The sequence below is a fragment of the Falco cherrug genome, chromosome 2 (assembly GCF_023634085.1).
Source record: "Falco cherrug isolate bFalChe1 chromosome 2, bFalChe1.pri, whole genome shotgun sequence".
In the NCBI taxonomy this organism is placed as follows: Eukaryota; Metazoa; Chordata; class Aves; order Falconiformes; family Falconidae; genus Falco; species Falco cherrug.
This window is the reverse complement of record NC_073698.1, coordinates 26,918,495-26,939,028: the sequence shown is the minus strand read 5'-3', so window position 1 is coordinate 26,939,028 and position 20,534 is coordinate 26,918,495. Positions and strand designations below refer to the sequence as shown.

General features: G+C 41.2%; 1 protein-coding gene across 3 annotated transcripts in view; it reads left to right on the top strand.

The window, feature by feature from the left end:
• Nucleotides 1–828: 828 nt before the first annotated feature.
• Nucleotides 829–20,534, top strand: part of DCLK1 (doublecortin like kinase 1) — a 251,398-nt gene continuing 231,692 nt past the window's right edge. For 2 of the 3 annotated variants that reach the window (XM_055702445.1, XM_055702446.1), the window contains exons 1-3: nucleotides 829–1,135; nucleotides 4,267–4,655; nucleotides 14,309–14,655. In XM_055702445.1, coding sequence (XP_055558420.1) covers nucleotides 4,280–4,655; nucleotides 14,309–14,655 — 723 coding nt within the window. In that variant the 5' untranslated portion in view covers nucleotides 829–1,135; nucleotides 4,267–4,279. The remainder of the gene's footprint in view (nucleotides 1,136–4,266; nucleotides 4,656–14,308; nucleotides 14,656–20,534) is intronic. The other variant, XM_055702447.1, reaches the window with a different exon arrangement.

The window sequence follows — 20,534 nt, the reverse complement described above, 5'->3', positions numbered from 1 at the left end:
AGATTTTTAAATAAAAATGAAGAATAGCCAAAGCTTGGAGGAGAAAGCATCAGTTATGGCTGAATTTTTGTGTGGAGGTTGACTTAGCAAACATGCTCCAAGACCTGAGGGGCTCAGGCACAAGAGGAGCCAGTCAGCTGAAGCCCGAGATGCCTTTGGGCAAATACATCTTCTAGGAAATTTCCGCCTAAAAACTGTAGCATCTGTGGAGGTTAGTCACCCCCAAGGTCAGGTGTAACTAAGCCAGCCGTGTAAGGAAGCCTGGCTCCAATTTTGGTACCTAAATCCCCCGACAAACCAACCTTCAGCACCCAAGCCCTGTCCACGAGCTGCGGGTGTGGGCGTGGGCTCTCTTACTCTGGGACCAGGCGAACCTCGCGGAAATGCCCAGTGACGCATTTGGTCAAAATACTTCCAAAGGTGTTTTTTTGGATGCTGGGCGAGGGCCTGGCAGGGCCGGCAGGGAGCCCCCGCCAGGCACGGCCCTGCCCCGCACGCAGGCGGGCCGCCACCGGGCGCACCCCACGGCCGGGGCTCCGGGGCGGCGGGCAGGCAGCAGCCCGCGGGCGGCAGAGTTACCTCAGGGGGGCCCGCTCGGCGCGTAACCCCCCGCCGCCGCGCGGCCCCCTCCGCGCCCGGGCTGCCGGGGGGCGCAGGCGGGCAGCGGGCTCCCCTCGCCCCCGCCGCCCCGCGGGCAGGACGCGCTGCCGGGGGCGGCTCCGGCGGCCGGTCCGCAGCGCCGGGCGAAGAGAGGGCCCGCAACGGGAGAGAGAGAGGGGGAGACGGTGGCGGCGGCGCCGCCCTCTGGAGAGAGCGCCAGGGAGAGGCTGGTGTGAAGAGCCGCATTTCAATGAGGGCCGGGCTAATGCAAATCACTGCAACCGGCAGCAGCAGAAGAAAGGCGAAGCAGCTGCAGCCCGGGCTCCCCAGCAGCGCGCTCCAGCCAGGGGAGGCGTAACAAAGGCAGCGGAGCCGCTTTCTGCGGCAACTACTGCGATTAAAGCCGGGTGGTCGCCGGCGGGGGAGGGGGGGAGCCGCCGCAATTTGGCCGCCTCCCGTTTCGAGCCGCCGTCTTCCCTCCGCGCCCCGCCGGCAGGTCTGAGGGAGAAGGTGCTCGCCAGCCTGCGGAGAACAGGTGAGCGCCGGGGCCGGGGTCGGGGCCGCCCCCCACCCCGCGCAGGGGCTGCGGCGCGGCCGCTGGGGCGCGGCCGCCGGGCACCTGTGCCCATTGTGCGGGGCGGCGGCCTCCGCCGCGCTCCGCAGCGCTTCCCCCGCGCGGCCCCGCTCAGCCGCGGGCGCCGTGTGCCGGGGCGTGTGCCGGGCTGCGGGGCGTGCGGCGCCGGCCCCCTGCCGCGGGCTGCCGCCCTGGGGCGCCTGGCTGTCCGCCGGCCCGGGGCAGCGCCGTCGGTGCTTCCCCCGGTGGCCCGCGGGCGAGCGCACCTCGGGTTTGTCACTGGTTGGCGCCGCGCCGCCCGCCCGCCGTGGGGCTGAGGGGCTCGGTGCCGCCTTCAACGGGCTGGCTGCGTTTCAAACACGTCTCCCCTGCCCCAGCAGCATGAACCCCCTTTTTCTTGAAGCGGCTGCCGCATGGATCCACGTTTCCCCTCCATCATGACTTAGTGTGCTGCTCAGTCCCTGGGTGATTTCGCGGGGTCCCAGTCGCATCGCTGCGTGATCTATTTGATTTTTTTTTTTTTAATCAACATGTCTGATTGTTTTATGTAATTTCTCACCCACACCTGCATTATAAATAATTCTTTAACAGATGTATAGGGTGTGAAGTGTTGGGCATGGTGGTTTTCCAGGGGTGTGTCCTTTCATTTTTCCTCTATCTGTGTATATATCCCACTGTGTATTTATACACACCCAAATGGAAACATCTGATCGGATCAAATTGTGTAGGATTTCTTTGTCTGCTCTGACCTTGTGGTTTGAACATGCTTTTCTCTAAATAGCAGGACTGTGGTATTCAAGGGGAGCTCTATTTCTGTTTTAAAGGGTGTAATTGGGAATTACAGCCATTATTGATTAAAGCATAAGTGTGCGGAAGAAAGGGCAGTGACTCCCACTTCTTCCTCCCCCCATCCAAAATTAGTAAAGCTGAAAGTCTCTTTAGAAAGTATATCTTCATGTAAACTTGTTTTTTCCTTTTTTTGTGTGTGTGCATGTGTTTGAGATGGTTTGAGCACATGAAACAGCAGACCTAAGAAAAATCCATTTTTCTTGGCACAGCCATTGCTTTTGAGATACAGCTTCTGAATTGTGAGTTCTGGGATTGTTCAAATAACAGTTTCTCATTGGAATTAGAAATGAGGTAAAAAAACTGACAATTTTTTTTTTTTTTTTTTTTACATGGAAACCTTGGTGGTATAATCTTGATCCTAAGCTGTGGCCACGAAGTGATGTTTTCTATTTAACCTATGGAGAAGTATCAGTGAGATGCCACAGCAAATGTTCTTGTTCTTTTCACTGAAGTGGGGTGCGTGTATACTGAGGAGGAAAAGCATATATTAGTCTTTTTCTTTTTATATATACACACATATATGCATATATATATGATTTATAAACACACATATTACTGTACTATATATATATGTTAGGTACCTTTAAATATTTACAAATATAAATCTTGCACATACACATAAACACATGATCCTGTGCCAATGTAACAAAACAAGTTGTGGGCTGTAAACAGAGCAGGGAAAATAATTGCCACTAAGGCCCTGCACTTGCAGTGGTGTGCCTTAGGTGTTTCTTCTAGTCAAGCACATGAACCGCTCTGAGAAGTTGCTGAGCGCATCCCCTACAGCTTTGCAGCATCAGGGTCCAGCTGTATAATCACTGGTGTAATACAGACTTCTGTAAGCTAAAGAGCATCCATAGGCCTTTTTGTATTCCCTCCTACTGTTTTACAGCTGGTCTGAATACATTTTTTTTCTTAATGGTCCCACAGTTATGAGTGGTTGAAACAAAGCTTGTGCTTGCTATTTTTTTTCTTTTTATTGGAAATCAATGAGAGAGGCTGCTTCTAAATTAGGTCTGTGCATCTGTGCTATAAATAAACTTACTGTGCTCTGCTGTTCTGCAGACAACTGCAAATCTAGGTGGCTCCGAAATTAAAAGAAATGTGTTTTGAACCTTTTGATTGTTCTAATTTTTTTTCATATTTCTGGTTTTATTTGTGAAGATTAATGTGCAATTTGTAGTATTTTTAGTCTTGTGTTGATTGTAAAAAGGAACAGAAGTATCTACCTTCTTGATTTCATTTTAGAACATGAACTTCCATTTATGTGAACTATATTGAACAATGGGGATCATTTTGGTCAGAGGTGACGGGTTTTTGTCATTGTCAAACATGGGAGACACCAATTGCTAATTTACCTGTTGACACTGAATTTATCACTTCAGTGATAGTTTTGTAGGCAAAAGAAGCTGTCAGACTTTAATCAATTTGAATATTAGGTCTAGGGTATTAGTAATAAGTCTTGCAAACATTACAGAGCACTGAAGTAGCTTGCTCATTGGAAAGTACTAGTTTCCCATGTCCCTCTAATCTTGATTTTGTAACATTTGAGCACTTCTGTTGGTTCAGAGTATGCAAAATATTTGCACAAGGACAACAGAAGTAATTTATTACAAAGCTTAGGCTGTAGGGAAACCAGCGGTTAGAATATGCAAGGAATTTTGAACCGTGGGCTTGACCCACTAAGTGGTAGTCCTGATTCTCCTCACCAACCTGCAGTATCTGTTCCTCTGAGAAGTACTTCATTGCTTGCTTGTTGGCGACTGGTTGCCCTTCTGAAATGGCCTCTCCTGAGATCACATTTGGAACAAACAGTTTGGTGGGGGTGAACAGTCTAAAGGGTAGACTGGACTCAAATCACACCTGAATAAAACATGAGAAGAAGTAGAAAGTTGATGCGTTTGTTCTTTTTTTTCCAGTAGCTCAACTTTGTCACCTCATTTTTGGAGCTCTTACTGAATTTGAACAAATGCTTTTTAATGTTTGCATATTGCTAGCAAGGGGTTTCATGAGTGGCATTTCTATGGTGTATAAAAGCCTAACTTACGAGCTAGGTTTTACGGCATGGCAAGAGAGTTAGCTGTAAAATGAACATGTGAACATAGCATGGTTTCGTTCAGATGTTTGTCTCAAACTGGGAAGTAGTCCTCTGTAAGTGCTATGTATAGAATGTGAAGTCTCAAAGTGAGCTCCCTAAAAATGTGCATTGTTCTTAAACTTCTTTTGTCTTGTGCATCCCTTAGGTTGAACTTCAAGATGTCCTTTGGGAGAGATATGGAGCTGGAGCATTTTGATGAGCGTGATAAAGCGCAGCGATATGGAAGAGGGTCCCGGGTAAATGGTTTGCCCAGCCCTACTCACAGTGCCCACTGCAGCTTTTACCGAACCCGTACTCTACAGACCCTGAGTTCTGAGAAAAAAGCCAAGAAAGTTCGTTTCTATCGCAACGGAGACCGGTATTTCAAAGGGATTGTATATGCCATCTCCCCTGACCGGTTTAGATCCTTTGAAGCTCTCCTGGCTGATCTGACCCGAACTCTGTCTGACAATGTGAATCTGCCCCAGGGAGTGAGAACAATCTACACGATTGACGGCTCCAAGAAGATTTCCTCCTTGGACCAGCTAGTAGAAGGTCAGCAGTAAGATTTGGAGGTGTAAAGTTATGTTTGAGTCAGTGTTTGTCAAATCTGTTAAGTCTTTTGCAAATAGGTAATAGTGTTGCCGTTCTTATTGATAAAGAAAGGATCTTCAATAGTATAACTAGAATTGTGAGTATCTAAAATTGTGCCATGAAATATTATTGCTTTGCTACTTAATTCCATCTTGTTGACAGTGTCTGACCTTTCCCTTTCTGTTAATGTAGTGTTGATAGTCCTAGACCTCGAAGATTGCATCTGCTGGTTCTTTTGAACTTGCATGTTTAAAAATGCTGATGAGATTTTAGTCAGTTAAACTTGACAAGGTCCATGGTGCTGATGAAACTTACATGAAATTCAGTTCCGATGGATTTTTTTTTTTTAAGTCTGTCTGTACCTAGTGAAGAGCTCCAACTCTTCCCTACAAGTAAATGTGCCTTAAGTAAAATACTCTCCTCTCATGGAGAAGAGTATAAATGTAGGCAACCTGTTAAAAGAGTAATGTTGTAGCCATGATTCAGCTGGGGTAGACTGTAAACTTTTCTTCCCTCTAGTTTTTACATTTTCCTCTTCCCTAGTTCATTGGCATCCTTACATTGATTTTAAATAAGGCTCATGTACCCACAGTATAAGGCATTACCAGTGATTTGGTCAGAACTGACAGGTCTTGGTCATGATCAAACATTGGAGATCCCAGCTGCTAATTTGCCCATTGACAAGGAGTTTATCACTCCTTCAGTGACAATTTTGTTGACAAAAGAAGTTGTCAGCATTAATCAATAAAAATATTTGGCCTAGGATATTAATAGTGCCTTTTACAAGTTTTACAAATTGCTACAGTAGCTTTTCCAACATAAAGTACTTCTGGTTTGCAGTGGATTTCTTCTTACGTGTGTAGGCAGTAGCTCCTAGTACAAAACATCAGAATGTATAAGGTCTGAAAGCATTAAATAGCACATGGCCATAGCTGAGGTTGCTTTTTATCTGTAAAGTTTAAATGAAGGTGCTTGACTGCATTCAAAGAAAATAAAGATGGAACGATTTTTTCATCATTGCTTCCATCCTGCCCCTGGCCCCAACGTACCATGGGCAAACTTGTAAAAAATGGATATATAGCCACTGGACAGCCATATTAGAGTTGTAACAGACTGTAATTTCTTTATGATTTTAAATTTTGGCACTGGGTGGGAGAAGTTGCGGTATCAGAATGTAATGAGAGGATCAGAAGGCAGCTAACGTGGGGAGAGAAGAAAAGGCTAATGATGAATAAGGTTCCTGAAAGAGAAGCACATCTTTGCGTAGCAGTTGTTCAGCCATCATTGAGTTGTCTCCTTTAGGTGCCATAACAGAAGAAAACTTTTTAAGGAGAAATTTTGAGAGGACATTCTTTATAATCCTCCTTGCATGAAAAGGAGAGTAGGAGAGAACATGAAGATGCTCAAAAAGAAAATTGAAGTGGTGGATTTGTCTATCTAAGTAAGGGTTTTGGGGGTTAGGACTGTAGCTTTAGTGAAATGGAAAGGAAACTTAAGATCAATGCTATGAATATCAGGGCAGAGTTAGAACTGTATTTGTCAGGACAGCATTTAATTGGTGGAGAAAATCAATTTATGTGAGGAAAGACCAATATTAATCAACAACTGTTTAAAAGCAGTGTTTGTGCATTTTTTTCTCAGTAGTGGTATAAATAATTATGCTTATTTGATTGGTATGCTCATCAAGAAGCAAGTATCATTGATGTTAATGTTGATTTGCAACGTCTTTTGCTGCCAGTCAGAATCAGCTTTTGAAAAGAAGGAACTGAATGCAGAAACAAATCCAGCAACCTTTAAGACTGCTTTATTTTGGCATCCTAGAAAAGAATAATACCTAGAAAAGAATAAATCAGCCAGTCAAATTGAATGACAGTACAAGAACATAAGTTTATTTTAAAGAAGGGCTTTGGGATTTCTTTTAGTTTTGTGGAACTTTTGTTCTTTATCTTTTCAATGAACACATCCTCCCTGTGTATAGTTCAAGTTGGACAATCTTATTTTCTTGTGCCGTTAACACTGGGATTTACAGAAGTCAGTCTTTGTGTGCAAGTAGAGAGCTTCATCCTTGTTTCCTCTGAAAGGGGACTTCTGTCTATTTGTATAAGACTGCAAGGTGGATTATTTTGTTGTTTCCTTTGTAGAGCTTCGCTGTAGAAGTACAGCGAAGAGTACAGGTTCATATATTATTAGCTCAGTGATGGTTTTTATGTAAACCCTTTCCACTCTTTACTGTACAAATTTATTAGAGTTTGGCCGGTCTGGTACAGCATTAATTAGCTTGAAGCTGTTCTTTGTGCTTAAATAGCTGGAAAATCACTTGATTTTTGCCTCTTGCCAAATTACATTTGTACTCAAACCACTGAAATATGAAGCATTGCCTTCTTAGTGAGACTATTCCCTTACTCTTTGGATTCATTTAATGAGACGGTTATGAATTTAGATATTTTTTCTCCTTTTTTTTCCTTCTTTATTGGAAAGGACATTCAATTTTGTGATTGTGCTGTAAGGTAAATATCTAAGGCTTTGATTTGGTGGGGTTTTTTTGCCTTTATGCCTATGAGGAAGTTACTGGACTCTTACCTTCCTATATGGTACATGAAGAAGAGAAGCTTCTGGGGGAAACAAGACAGCAACCACTGTCTTTCATCCCAGAGCTAAACACATACAGCTGCATGAAAGATAGGCCCAAATGAAAAAGGTTGTGAAGGAGCTGTTTTGCTTCAGTAATATTTAGTTCTGTCCTTCAGACAATTCAGAGCTGGCATGGCTATATGCTGGTGTTGCAGGTTACTTTGAGGTGTGTGAACACATCTTCCTTTTATTTGAAACTAATGAATTCTGTAGGGTTTGTTTTTTTAAGACTTTGGGCATGTGAGATCTGTTGGAATTTGGTAACAAGGGGTATGTACCGTTGTAAAAAGTTTCACTTTTTACAGTGCTCTGTAACTTTACTTCCTCTAAGGTGACAGGAGAAGAGGAGAATGCAATGCATTCAGGCTACCTCCTTTTTGTCAGACCTGATGTTCAGGGTCCTCTTACCTTTAAAGAATGGTTTCCAAATGTGACATGACTTTATTCCCTAGGTATGACCTGTAAGCAAAGCATGTAGTAACTATCAAGATGAAGTTGCTCTTAAGGCTAAATTGTCTAGCTGTAAACAAAGTGTCATGAAAGGACTAAATGCCTTTTGCTTTTCCAGAAGTGTACCATCTTTAAAGCTGAAGGCAGAGGTGGACTGATGGGTCTTAACCCCCAAAATACCATTAAACAGTGCAACAAGAACAGTAATAGATTGGAATGAGCAGGATAACTCTGAAACAAAGAGTATTATTTACAGTTTTTACTCCTGGGGTCCTGCTATGTGGAACAAAGACCACAGAATCAATCCATAGCCAGAACTGCATCCCTTTCTCATTAATTTTTATTATAATATTACCTCAGAGTCTTGAGTATGAACCAAAATCAATTGTTGTAGGTTTCCACAATACCTAACACAAAAGATGAACTCTGCAGCAGAGAACTGGCAGTCAAAGACAAACCAAAAACCCCAAACCACAAGCCTGAGAGAGTACTGGAAAAGAATATTGTCACATGTCAATATTGGATGCATTGCCAGACTATTATAAAGATTTGTATGTGTGCATGCACATTTTGAGTAGGCGTAATGGCCAAAATTGTTTCAAGGAATAATCTGAAAAAGGATGTCTCCCAGGGATTATCTTGGAGCAGTCCTCATTGAAGGAGCAGTTTAAAAGAGCACAGATATACCAGTTTTAATGTCTGGTAATGGCTGTAACTGGCTAGTAACTCCTGGGAGATGTGAACCTCACTGCAGTGACAGAGGAGATGAAGGCTCACGTGAGGACGGCAGGGAGGCTTTTGTGAGTGGAGGCAGGCAGTTTGTCTTTGGTGCAGCAGAGAAGCTGCCTGCCAGTGGAGGGAGGGTTCAAAAGGCAGTGCCTCCTTGCTAAACTGATGGGCTATGATTGAGTTCCCAACTTTTTTTGTGTGGGTCTTGCTGCTCCCACTGGCACGTCATTCCTCTTGTCTCAGCTGTTTCTTCTCCTACCTGCTACTACTACAGCCTCCTTGACTCTGCCACCCGCTCCAGCTGCACTGGTGAGAAGCCCAGCCAGGGATGTAGGAATTGATTGATGTGGTCTCTGGTGCACTCTGGAGCTAATGCTCTTTCTTCCTAAGTCAGGCCTACTTCAGAAGGTGGGAACTGATGGTCTGGAAAGATTCATATGCATATGTAATATGCTATCAAAATATTAATAGTAAAGTATCTGTTTAAATGTTTGTAGAGCTGAAACTATGTGGACGTTTGTTTATAGGGTTGAATTTACACTGGATATTTACCATGGACTTGATCCAGGGCTATCAGAGTTAGTGGAAGTTGGACTGGAGCCTGTGGCAGAAATGCCTGCAATCCTTACATTGTTTAATAAACAAACAGCTGAATAATCCCGTTGCATAAAATGGTAGAGCGTTGTTCTGGCACTGTTTATTTGATTATTTCATGAATTTCAGAAGATTAATCCTTTAACCAGTTGATTCACATTGTGTCTTCCTTAACAACTTCTTGGAAGGGCCCATGGTTTCTTTTTCTAGGTGCTTTCCAGTTATTTTTTAAGTATGTATGATGCCTATCTTGCTTGTAGCAAGGCTGTGGAAAATTATGGGCCAGAGGGGGTGGAAGTACATCTTATTTTTTCACTTAGCTTTTGATGAGAGAAAAAAACATTTCAGTCTGAGCCAAGCAGAAAGAACCATGTGTGAAATAAGCCCTTTAAAAGGTCTGAGGAGATCTGATTTAAAGTTTCTGATGCATCTGGTGTCTATGTGAACATGGGTAGGTCAAATTCATTTCCTGGAGATGCTCCATCTCTTTTGCACTGTTGCATTTTTTTCAGACACTGCAGAAAGACAAGGCAGTGGTAATGTGGCTTAAGTAGGTTATTGTTCTATTAACTAACACATTTGGGAACTATTAGGTAGTAATTTATTTGGTTCACGTAATTTTCCTTTTGCAATCTGCTCTGTGTGATGAAGGATAGTCAGAATTCTTCATCCTTTACCCTGAGATTGCTCTTCTGCCTTTTGTATGGACAAAACCAAAGGATGGAAATGAAAAAGGGCAGGTTTGCCTGTTGCATGGGGTTCTGGGGGTGCCAGTCCCTTCCTTGTATTCTTAATCTATTTCTTGCCCTATCTGTTGGGGAAACAATGAACAACCGCTGCACTGCACATCCTCACCACCAAAATGTGCAAGTACTGCAGTTCCTTCATCTCTGGTGGGCTTGTAGATTAGCTTTTATTTCCTAGCACACATCTGCTACAAGGAATCAACACTATTTTCAATAAATTGGCGGTCCTGCTGCTTTCACAAAGAGGGGTTGGTGGTTTCCTCTCTGCTTGCGTGATTCAAACAGGTTCTCTATTCCTTCTCCAGGGTTTTCACCTAAGACGAGCTGGCTTCTTTATGAAGCCTTTTTAGGCCAAAAAGCCTTTAGCACAGAAAAGCAATGCAAATAATACCTTTCAAGAGGTAATGCCTTGATCATTCTTGTAGTAAGACTATCAGAAAGCTAAAGAAAACAAACTAACGGCTAGTATCAATATGCCAAAGAGGGAATCAGCACCTGCATCAGGAAAGCTCCAGTACTTACAGGCAATGATTCGATGCCTCCTGAGCAGTCACTTTGTACACAGATATTATTCTTTAAATTATATTTTTAAGACATGAAGCATGTAATGAAATTCTATCATGACCTATAAGTCCTTCATTGTTACATGGCTCTAGTTGTTCTGCAGCACTGAATTTTAGCAGATGTATAACTGCAGGTGGTATGTTCGTGGGGTTTTTTTAAGCATAAACCATGTTTTGGAATCTCTCTTTCTAAATGATTAGCTTTCTGATTAGCTTATCAATGCTCAGTTTTATTGTAATTGTTCCATGTGAAATGTCCTGACATGTTGAGTACTTTCACAACTTAAATTGTAGGATTACTGGTTCAAAACTGGCAATTGTATACCTCTTACCTTTTTTTTTTTTTTTTTTTAAAGTTAGTGTTGTGTGTTTCATTTCATGTTGCTGTGGAGAGGTAGGAGGGTGTTCAGGAAAAGGATACTTTCTAAGATTTAGAAATAACTTTTTTCCCTAGATGTCAGATATCCCAAACCAGCTGGGTGTCCTGCTTTTCTTTTTCTAATGGCTACTGATACTGTAATCAAGAGTCAAAATTTCATTAGTTACAGCTGACTGTACTGTGAAATGCTCGCTCCCCTCTCTTGGGGAGCTGCAGTCAAGCAGATACTACAGGTGGGCTGTTTTTTCTATGCTTTTGTTTAATCCAGTATCTCCAAAGATTCCTTCTTCAACATGTATATTCTGTTACAAATCTAGTGTGTGAAGATTGTTACCTTCTTCCTCCATCTGTCAGTTAGTCAAAGCCGACATTTGTGGGCTGTATTTGTGCTCAGGCCTGACCCAGAGCAAGGGCTGGTGGTGCTCAGTGGGATTACCCCTGGAGGTGTATTTTCCTTCAGGTACGAGTCAGGGGGGTGAGGCTGTTGTCTGTGAGGCAGTTGTAGGCAAAGGTTACAAAAAATAAAAATAAAAATTAAAAAAAGACCACCCAAATTATGTCATCACCTAATAGTTTTGGTGAGGAAGCAATAGTTAAGGCAGAAGATGGATTTATTGAACTGGTCAGTTCATGTTCGTGGACATGTCCCATGTTCAGGAAATTTAAGCTTGTATTTGAGTGTTTCTAGTGTTTTGAGTACTTAAAATTTGCTGGATGTCACCTTAAAACAGGGTTTACTGATCTTAAGATCAGATGTAAGATACTTCTAGGACATAGTGGGTTTGTCCATTTAGTTTTTGTTCTTACAGGCCTGGTCCTTAAGACCACTGTGAATGAGAACTGCAGTCCCTGGCTAACGTCCCTGAAGGGGGACTTTGCTTGAAGTATAAACAGTCTTACATTTAACATAATTGTGGAAAAGGTGTGTTTCTGTTTTCCTGTATAACATAGCTCTTGCTAAAGGTATTTCATCTTAGAAAGTCTTGGATACTCTAACTTCAAGATATTCTGTAGCAAAGTAATAGCCTGTTAAAGGAAAATAAAAATCTTGGTGCAAATATTGATGTAATATAGTACTGTTGGAAATGAAGAAAGGAAAAAGAAGTCTGATGTTAAAACAATCCCATGACTTCAGTGATTGTATTGGTCTTTTTTATGGTCATTTACACAAGATTAGTTTTATAATGAAGAGCTGACATATGCTATTAAACACTACAAGGAACCCATCTGACCTTTAAATATAGCTGATATTAAAAATCATGTGGAATGCTAGCCTTTCAAGAAGGGGAACAAAAAGAATTCTTAATAAAGTAAATGTAAATCTTCTGGGTACAATGTGCATCGCCATTTGTTTAGGTACCTACCCTTTGAGAAGTGAGTTTTAATATGAAGACTTGCCTTTAAATAAATGTTATTTCATGCAACTAAACTGAACAATTTCTCTGATAGCACTGAACCTGAAAATTTTATTATTATCCCTGCCCCCCTCACCCCACCCCCCTTCCTAAAAATGCTCTTAATGATTTTAAAAACTTGTTAATTTTATGGATGTGGTGTTGTGGATGCATTCTGACCTTGCAGTAACTGAGTAGCTAGTGCTAAGAATATTGGATAGGGACATGGATGAAAGAGTATATGTACCATTTGATCACTTTGGGATCATTGCTGTGGTTACACCTTTCTGTTCTGATGTTACCATATTTATCTATCTATCTCAGATATATACAATGGATAAAAGGAAACATTCCATCTTAGATTCTTAGCACTTTAGATGTTACTGCAAAGTGTAGATTAACTTGAATTTACATGATGACTAGTAAGCATTGGAATGTCTTACTTCATCTCCCACTCTTTTTTGTTCTGTTTTATAAGTATACTTTACGAAACCCCCAAAAATCTTTTTACGGTTTTTGCTTGATCATATGCTGTCATTGCACTTACCTTTTCTGCTCAGTGGTCCATCTTCACATGTTTCTCTGCTTTGTTTTCTTTTGGAGTTCTTCCACTGCTTTTCTGATAATCACCATACAGTGTGTTACTGTCCCACCTTTGGAGCATCATGACAACAAACTTGAATCTCTCGCATCCGGGGCCTCAAGTCCTAGTGGATCCCCCTCTCCCTACCCCATTTCTAACTGTGATAACTGTGTATTGGCCACAATTCCTTGTGTGCTGTATTGTTTGTGGGATTGGGTTGGGTGCCCTGAAACCTTAAAATTTGTGCCCAGAAGTAAAATTTAAATATTTATTTTTCTTTTAGTAATTGAACTGTGTGTCCTCTTTCCTTAGTGTGGGGATTGTTGGGAAAATCTTCGTTTCTTATGTGCTTTTTTGGCATACGTGGTACATCATTGAGTTTTGTTCTATTTTTAATATCTTGTGCTAAACTGCTAACATGAAGGCCTCTACGCTTTCAGACACTGAACTACTGAACTCAGAAGAATTAAAACATCTCAGATGTTTTTGTGGTATTGTTCAGGATAGGATTTTGCATTATTTGTAATGGAGTTTAACTGCAGGCTGCCAGAAGGTGTGGTCTTGCTGGATCTAGTATTATTTTCTTTGGGGAGTTTTTGCAGCCAGAAGGGTGAACTGGATAAGCTTGTTGCAAAATTAATATTGTCTTCGCGTTGTTCAATCGGATCGCTGAGCCGGTCCAACTCACCCAGTGTGACTGGCAGTGCAGTCAGTCAGTCAAGCTCAAGGGAGAGGTTGGGGGCACCTGCAGGTGCCCCTTTTGCAGTAGCCTGAGCCTGCAGCTGGACTGAATTAAGGTACTCCCTCCCCAGAAATTGTGTGGGTGTGGTATTCGTGAAAATATTTTATTGTAGATAATGCTGCAATAGAAATATGAACTATTTATCCACTTTTTTTAACTGCAAGTACTCTGTAATAACTATTTTTTGCCTTCCTTTCTCCACCATATTATATATTGAGTCAGTAGAATAATACAGTGAGATTTCTTGCTTATACATTTTATGCTGCTTAAAGTGTTAAACAATCAAATATTAACAAATCTCCCATGATACTCATCCACCTTTTATAGAAAGTTGCTTGTAACCTATAGTTTTTGAGAACATTTCATATTATTTCTTCTGAAGTGTTTGAGGCATGCTGTTTTGTTAGGAGCAGGCCATTTAAGCATGAAGGCTGGGGGGCTACTGTGATAATGTGGTGGGCAGCTGATTAGATATGAACCCTACTTACTGACAGCAGCAATCCCCACTGCAGATGGTGTTTTCTGATCGAAGAACTGCAGGTTTCAAGGATTTTGTAATAGCATTTTCTGAATGGTTAGCTGAAAAGTGATCTTTAAAGGTGATTTTATAGTCTGTAGCATCTGAGAAGGGACAAGATCAATATTTTATGCACTGTAGATCAAGAATAATAAGAATAATGTTTAATAATTTGAGAATAATTTGATTTGTTCTATTTCTGTGTGGGTTTTGGTTTTTTTTTTTTCCTTCTGTTTTCCTTCCCCCTCCAATCTGACTTGCTGGTCTGGCACTTTTGTTTCCACAGGGGAAAGCTATGTATGTGGTTCCATAGAACCCTTCAAGAAACTGGAGTACACGAAGAATGTAAACCCAAACTGGTCAGTGAATGTTAAGACAACTTCTACTTCTCGTTCAGTGCCATCTCTTGCCACTGCTAAAGGAGGTACTCCAGATGCAAAAGAGAATAAGGATTTCATTAGGCCTAAACTAGTCACTATCATCAGGAGTGGAGTGAAACCACGGAAAGCAGTCCGGATTCTGCTCAACAAGAAGACAGCACATTCATTTGAACAGGTTCTTACTGATATAACCGATGCCATCAAGCTGGATTCAGGGGTGGTTAAACGCTTATACACACTAGATGGAAAACAGGTAAGAATTTTCATTATGATAATTCTCAGCATGAAGTGAATATAATTTTCATTAGTAAAAAATTACTTTCCTCTAGAACATAGAACCAGGCCTTCCACTGCTTATAGTATACTCATGTTCCCGAACTGCTCACAGATCTTATCATGAAGCATTACTTGGCCTCAGTGATCGTCTTGCCATTTATGATAAATAATAGCTCTAAATCTGTCAGTTGAAAGTGTGATTTTTGCTCTGCATGCCGGAAATGTAGGACGAAGGATGTCATTTTAAAGAAGCTCATTCTGTTAACTTGTTTCAGCTTTTTCTTGCAGCAGTTTTATGAGTCATTGTACTTGACTTTCCGTAAACTGTAAGAACAAACAGTGAGGATACATTCCACTGTGATAAATGCAAGTCTACCGCTGTCCAGAGTGACCAAATGATGAATCTTACTGCAGTTAGAATGGACTATGAAGAAGGTGCAAGCTTAGAAAATGAGTGAGCTTTTTTCCTTTTGCAGGAAAACAGGTAGTATTATGTAGTTGCCCACATTTATTGAGGAGTATCTTGTAGGTTGTGTGTTATTCCTTCTATGAAATACCTTCAAGCAGTGACACTTTTTTATCTGACATACTAAGTTGCATTAGGGTGAGGTTTTTTGAGAGACTTATTGAACTTGCAAGTGGAGGGACAAGAAAAAAATATTACATAGTAATCCTACTTCTTTTTTGTCTTTCACTTTATTTGTAATTTATCTATGGACATGTATTAATTATAGCAAAACTGGAAAAGCTGTTAACCTGATGAAGGGCAAGACTAATTTCAGCATGACCTGAATTGAATTAGAGCAATGGTGACTCTAGAGAAATAAGGCAGATAGTTACAACTGTAAATGCAAGTTATTAAACTGAAGAAATTGATAGAGATAGAATGTGGGTAGGAAGATGAGCAAACAGTCTTCCTGAGAAGCTAGAAGCTGCTAGAGACGAAGATATTTCTGCTGTAATGTATCTGTAGTTTAGAGATTCTAGGCTCAACAATTCACAGATATACAGGTAACAGTGTACCTATCAGGAAACACTGCAAAATATGCTTGATACAGGTAAATAGCTAGATCTGGTGGTGATCCTAAAATGTCTTCAGTTACTGAGGTTAATATTCAGGCACAGCACTGTAATCAGCTACAACAGTACCCTCTGATCTCAGAGAGGGCTGGTTAATGGACAAGCTGCTTATTCAGAGCACTGGTTCAAATCAGGGCCAAGTCTGGCTTGACCAGAAGTCCCTTCCATCTGCTGTTTTGTATCAGTAACCTTTGACACCAGTTGCAGACTGGTAGTTCAGCTCTTGATGACTGCATATATGCCTGTAATGATCCCATTACTGTGGCTTTATTGGGAGCTTTGACCTGGAGCAAAAATGTGATGTGAAGTTCTTTTTGTCTGCAGCAAAGGTCTGGGGAAACTCTCAACTCCTTCTTACCTTGCTTCATGCTCCAGGGAGCACCAAGGCTAGTAAATTTGAGGAAGGAGTTGGGATTTTAAAGCTGCAGAGATCAGTGGTGGTCTCTGCTGTGACCTTGACAGAAGATCTTGAGTGTCTATTCTAATTCCTACAAACTTTCTCAGTAAAAAGGGTTGCATATCTGTTTTGTATTGTATATGTAAATAAACTTGTGGTTTAGCTATGAAGCCTGACATATGAAACATGTGGCCTGTTGTCTTCTGGATAATGTGCTTGCCTGTATTTTTTTTGTATTCCAAATGCCCCTTTAATGGTTGTGTTTAAAATGAAAAAAATATTTTTACACCTGTTTTAGAGCTCTAATTGCTGGAAGTAAATGTTACTTTCCTACTACCGGGGCGAAAGGGAAGATCAGGTTTTCTTGGCCCTGATGCTGTCAAAGTTCAGTTGAATCCTTTGTTAAGTCATGGGATTTGAGATAAGCTCAAATCAGTGGTGTACTGGGATATTTGTTATCTACCTGGTAGCCTGAAACCTACATGTCTAAAGGCTCTCCCAGAGGTCTGGTGTCTCCACGTTCCATCCCTTTTTGGCTCTACAGTTGAAATTGCATACCTTGCTGCCTAATCCTACTGGTAAGGGCAGGGTTTGGGGGAAAGTGTGTGTGTGTTCTACTGGTATAACGAAGGCTTTGCTCACTGCGTGTACAAAGCAGCTTTGCTGGCAGAAAGGGAAATGAATATTCCCATGCTCAGCAGGAGCAGCCTGTTGCTCACCCCTGCACAGGGAAGTCATTGATTTCCTGTGCTGCTAGGCAATTGCTGCTCCATTTTTCTATGCCAAAAACCTGATCTCCCAGATGGTGTTGGGGTCACGATGATGGATTTCTTTATTGCTCAACTCAAGCTGTGAATGATTACTGGGAGGAAATCCATAGTAAATCCAAAAATTTTCCAGTAATATTTATAGTTGGGAACTTCTGCTGTGGCTCCTGCTGGAGCTTCGAAGGTTCTGGAAAAGCCTGTGTTCACTGACTAAATCTAACAAATCTGTGATTAAATTTTTCATTGCAAACTTAAAAAGCAATACAATTTTAAAGCCTCAAGCAAAGAAAAGTAATTTACTGTAAGCTAAGAGAATAAAACTCTTCTAGGATTATTCCTTGGGAATGTAACTTGGAGAAAGGCTATTCTGTACAGCCATCTCTTGTGACTTATTTTATGAAGCCAACACTGGAATTACCTACGCATGGCAAAAATTGGCATGAGTCCCATGTATTGTTACTGCAGGTGGGTAATGGGGTATGTATGCTGTTGTTGGGAACTATTTTTAGATGCCTCAGGCTAATAGAAAGTAGTAGGAGTCAGAGTCTTAACTGGGCATCCGAGTTAGGTGGCTGTCCCATACTGACCCTACTCATTGAGGAATTGAGCTTAAATGCTCTCCCTCCAACAGTTTGGTTAGTTGTGATGTTTGATTTTTATCTATAAAAGATGTTAATAAATATTATGTTCAGTTAAAAGGAATTTGAATGATGGCCTATAAAATTTGATGACAATGTAAAAAACTTCTCTTGATGAGAGAGGTAGTGCTTGCACAATTAGTACCTGAGGAAAGTTGTTATTGCTAGGAAGAAAGCTCTTCCATGATATTAATTTTCTTCCTCCATCCCCAAAATTCCTTCTTGGTTTTGGAAAATTCAGTAATTTTTGGTGTACATAATGTTTTGTGGGTGTTCCTTATAACTCCAGGGAGCTTGATTAAGTACATGTGTTGTAGTAACCATTTCAGTTTTTTAAATGATGGAATAGTAGAAGAAAGGGGGGAAAAACCCCACACCCAAGCTAAAAAAAAAAAAAAACAAAACAAAAAACCCAAATCCAAGAAACAAAACCCCAAAAATTGCCAAGAAAAGAAACCCCAACAAAATTAACCAACCTTGTCTCATTGAGTCAGCAGCAGTTCAGGGACTGAAACCTGATGTTTTCCAGTATTGTGTAGTATTTACTTGGGATTTCATAGAATCACAGAATGGTTTGGGTTGGAAGAGACCTTAAAGATCTTCTGGTTCCAACCCCCCTGCCATGGGCAGGGACACCTTCCACTAGACCAGGCTGCTCAAAGCCCCATCCAGCCTGGCCTTGAGCACTGCCAGGGATGGGGCAGCCACAGCTTCTCTGGGCAGCCTGTGGCAGTGTCTTGTCACCCTCACAGGTCACACATCCTCACAGGTCACACCCTTATCCTACCTGACTCTCAAGGCAGAATGGTGGGCATTCATCTGAGAGCAAAGGCTGCAGCTCTGGCTGGGGCGTCTGCACTATCTATGTTGGTGGTGGCTGATGCCTCCACCCAGACGGAGCTGCTGAAGGGAGAGGCTGCAGTGCAGACCTCAGGCTGCAGGATGTGCCCAGACCTTTTTCCTGGGGTGGGGACAGGCAGCAGACCTGCCCCCAGAAGGTGTGCCCAGGTGGAAGACCTTCTGCAGGAGGCGGCTGAGCTGCAGGAGGCATTGAGAAGGCTGTATAACATCAGGGAGGTTGAGAAGGATTTCGTGCTTTTAATTTAGTTTTGTTAAAATTGGTTTCTCCTTATTATAAACAGGGTGACTAATGGTTTATTTGCATTTCCTTGTAACTTGTCAATCTGTATTTGACTTCAAGGTTTCTGAAATTTTAGAATATAATTTAACTTGTGCTAAAAGGGGCACAGTATACAACTGCAATCTGATCATATAGCACATTGGTGGCCTGCATTTAGTATACTCTTGCAGTTCAATTATTAATGATTCCTCAAAGCTGGATAGGTTTCATACTGTGTCTAGAATAGTATATGTGTATTTTTATAGATAGAGGTAGAAGGAACTGATACTGTTTGTACTCTAGGGGAAGAGAGAGAATCACCTCCCTGTAAGATACTGAAGGATTTGAAGATGATGATGGGACTCTTAGAAATGTTTAATAGTTTTATGAGTCAAAATTAAAACCTTTCTGGGGGAGGTCTTGAAGTTTTCCTGGCCGACTTTGCTGTGTGAGGAAAATAAAAATATAATGAGTAGGTTTAATGGCTGTCTGTAGGAATACAGATCATGAGGACATGCTCTTACTGTATTACTCTTTTTTTTCTTAGATTAAAAGGTTGTTTAAGTGCATTAAAAGGTATTGTCAATGTTGACCCTTAATATTATCATGTACTTGTACAGAGAAGGAATGCTTACTTTTGGCTAAAATATGTCTTGCTTTACTGTAGCTCCAACGTTGCAGTTTGGTTTTTAACCTTCCCTTAACAGAAGGTGCCATTTTTAGTTTGATATACATTAAAATACAATTTTGTAAAAGGCCGTGTGTGGACACACAATACAAACATGAAGGATGCAAGCTGCCTGTGGAGATAGAGCCTGGTTGCTGTGTTGCAAGCTCCGATCTCTGGTTTCTGTTTACTTGATACACTTCTAGAACAACACTAATGACTGAAATGGCAGAAAACTAACAAAGGTCACACATAACAGCAAAATTGTGTAACAGTGCCATTTTAGAAGTGTTATGATGTGTGTATTTGTACAGGATATTTACAATTTGTATGTTTAGACAAAGACTAAGTTTGGACAAAAGTGCTTTGTTACCTTGTAAGTCCTCTATTCACTTTTAGCAGAAGAAACATCTGGTTTATAATGGGACTTACTTATTTGAACAGGTGGTTTGTTTAGCTTAACAAGATGCAATCATGCAAATTATTCAGTTTATGTGTTATGCTGTGGGTTTGACTCCAGACAGATAAGTAGTCAGTGGCAGAGATACCAGAATAAAAGTCACTATCAGTTTTGTTGTTCTTTTAAAATACATTATTACAAATCAAATTACCTTTACAAATATGAAATATAGCTACTGTTACTTAAAGGCATACCTTGCAGAAGTATGTTTGAGAGGCATAGGATGTCCTTCAAAAACCTTGCTTTAAGCCATAAAAATAGATATTTTAAAAAATTGTGGCTGCAAGGAAAGGGAACATGACAGTGCTAGAAAGCTTGAAGCTTCTTCATTGGGTAATGTTTTTGTTTTTTATTGGGACCCCATTCTAAAGGGGGATATCTTATGATACAAACTCCCTTTCCTGTGGACTCCTCTATGTGAAGGCACCTAATATCTTAGTTTTTACTACTACTATTTTAAGAAAGTACTCTTTCAAGAAAAAGGAATCAACCATTTGCACCTACACCTAAACTGAGCATGTGCTTTTTAAATTGTTTTGTTCTTAACAAGTGGAAAACATTTGATGATAATGTCTGATTCTACAGTAAATTCTTGACCAAATCTACCGTTTTGTAGGATGGATTAAAAATCTCAAATGTCTTTCTCTAGACTTGGATTGTCCTTGGTACAGAAAAGCCTATGTACAACAAGGTAGGTGTCATTCGCTGAAAGACATTCTCTACTTGG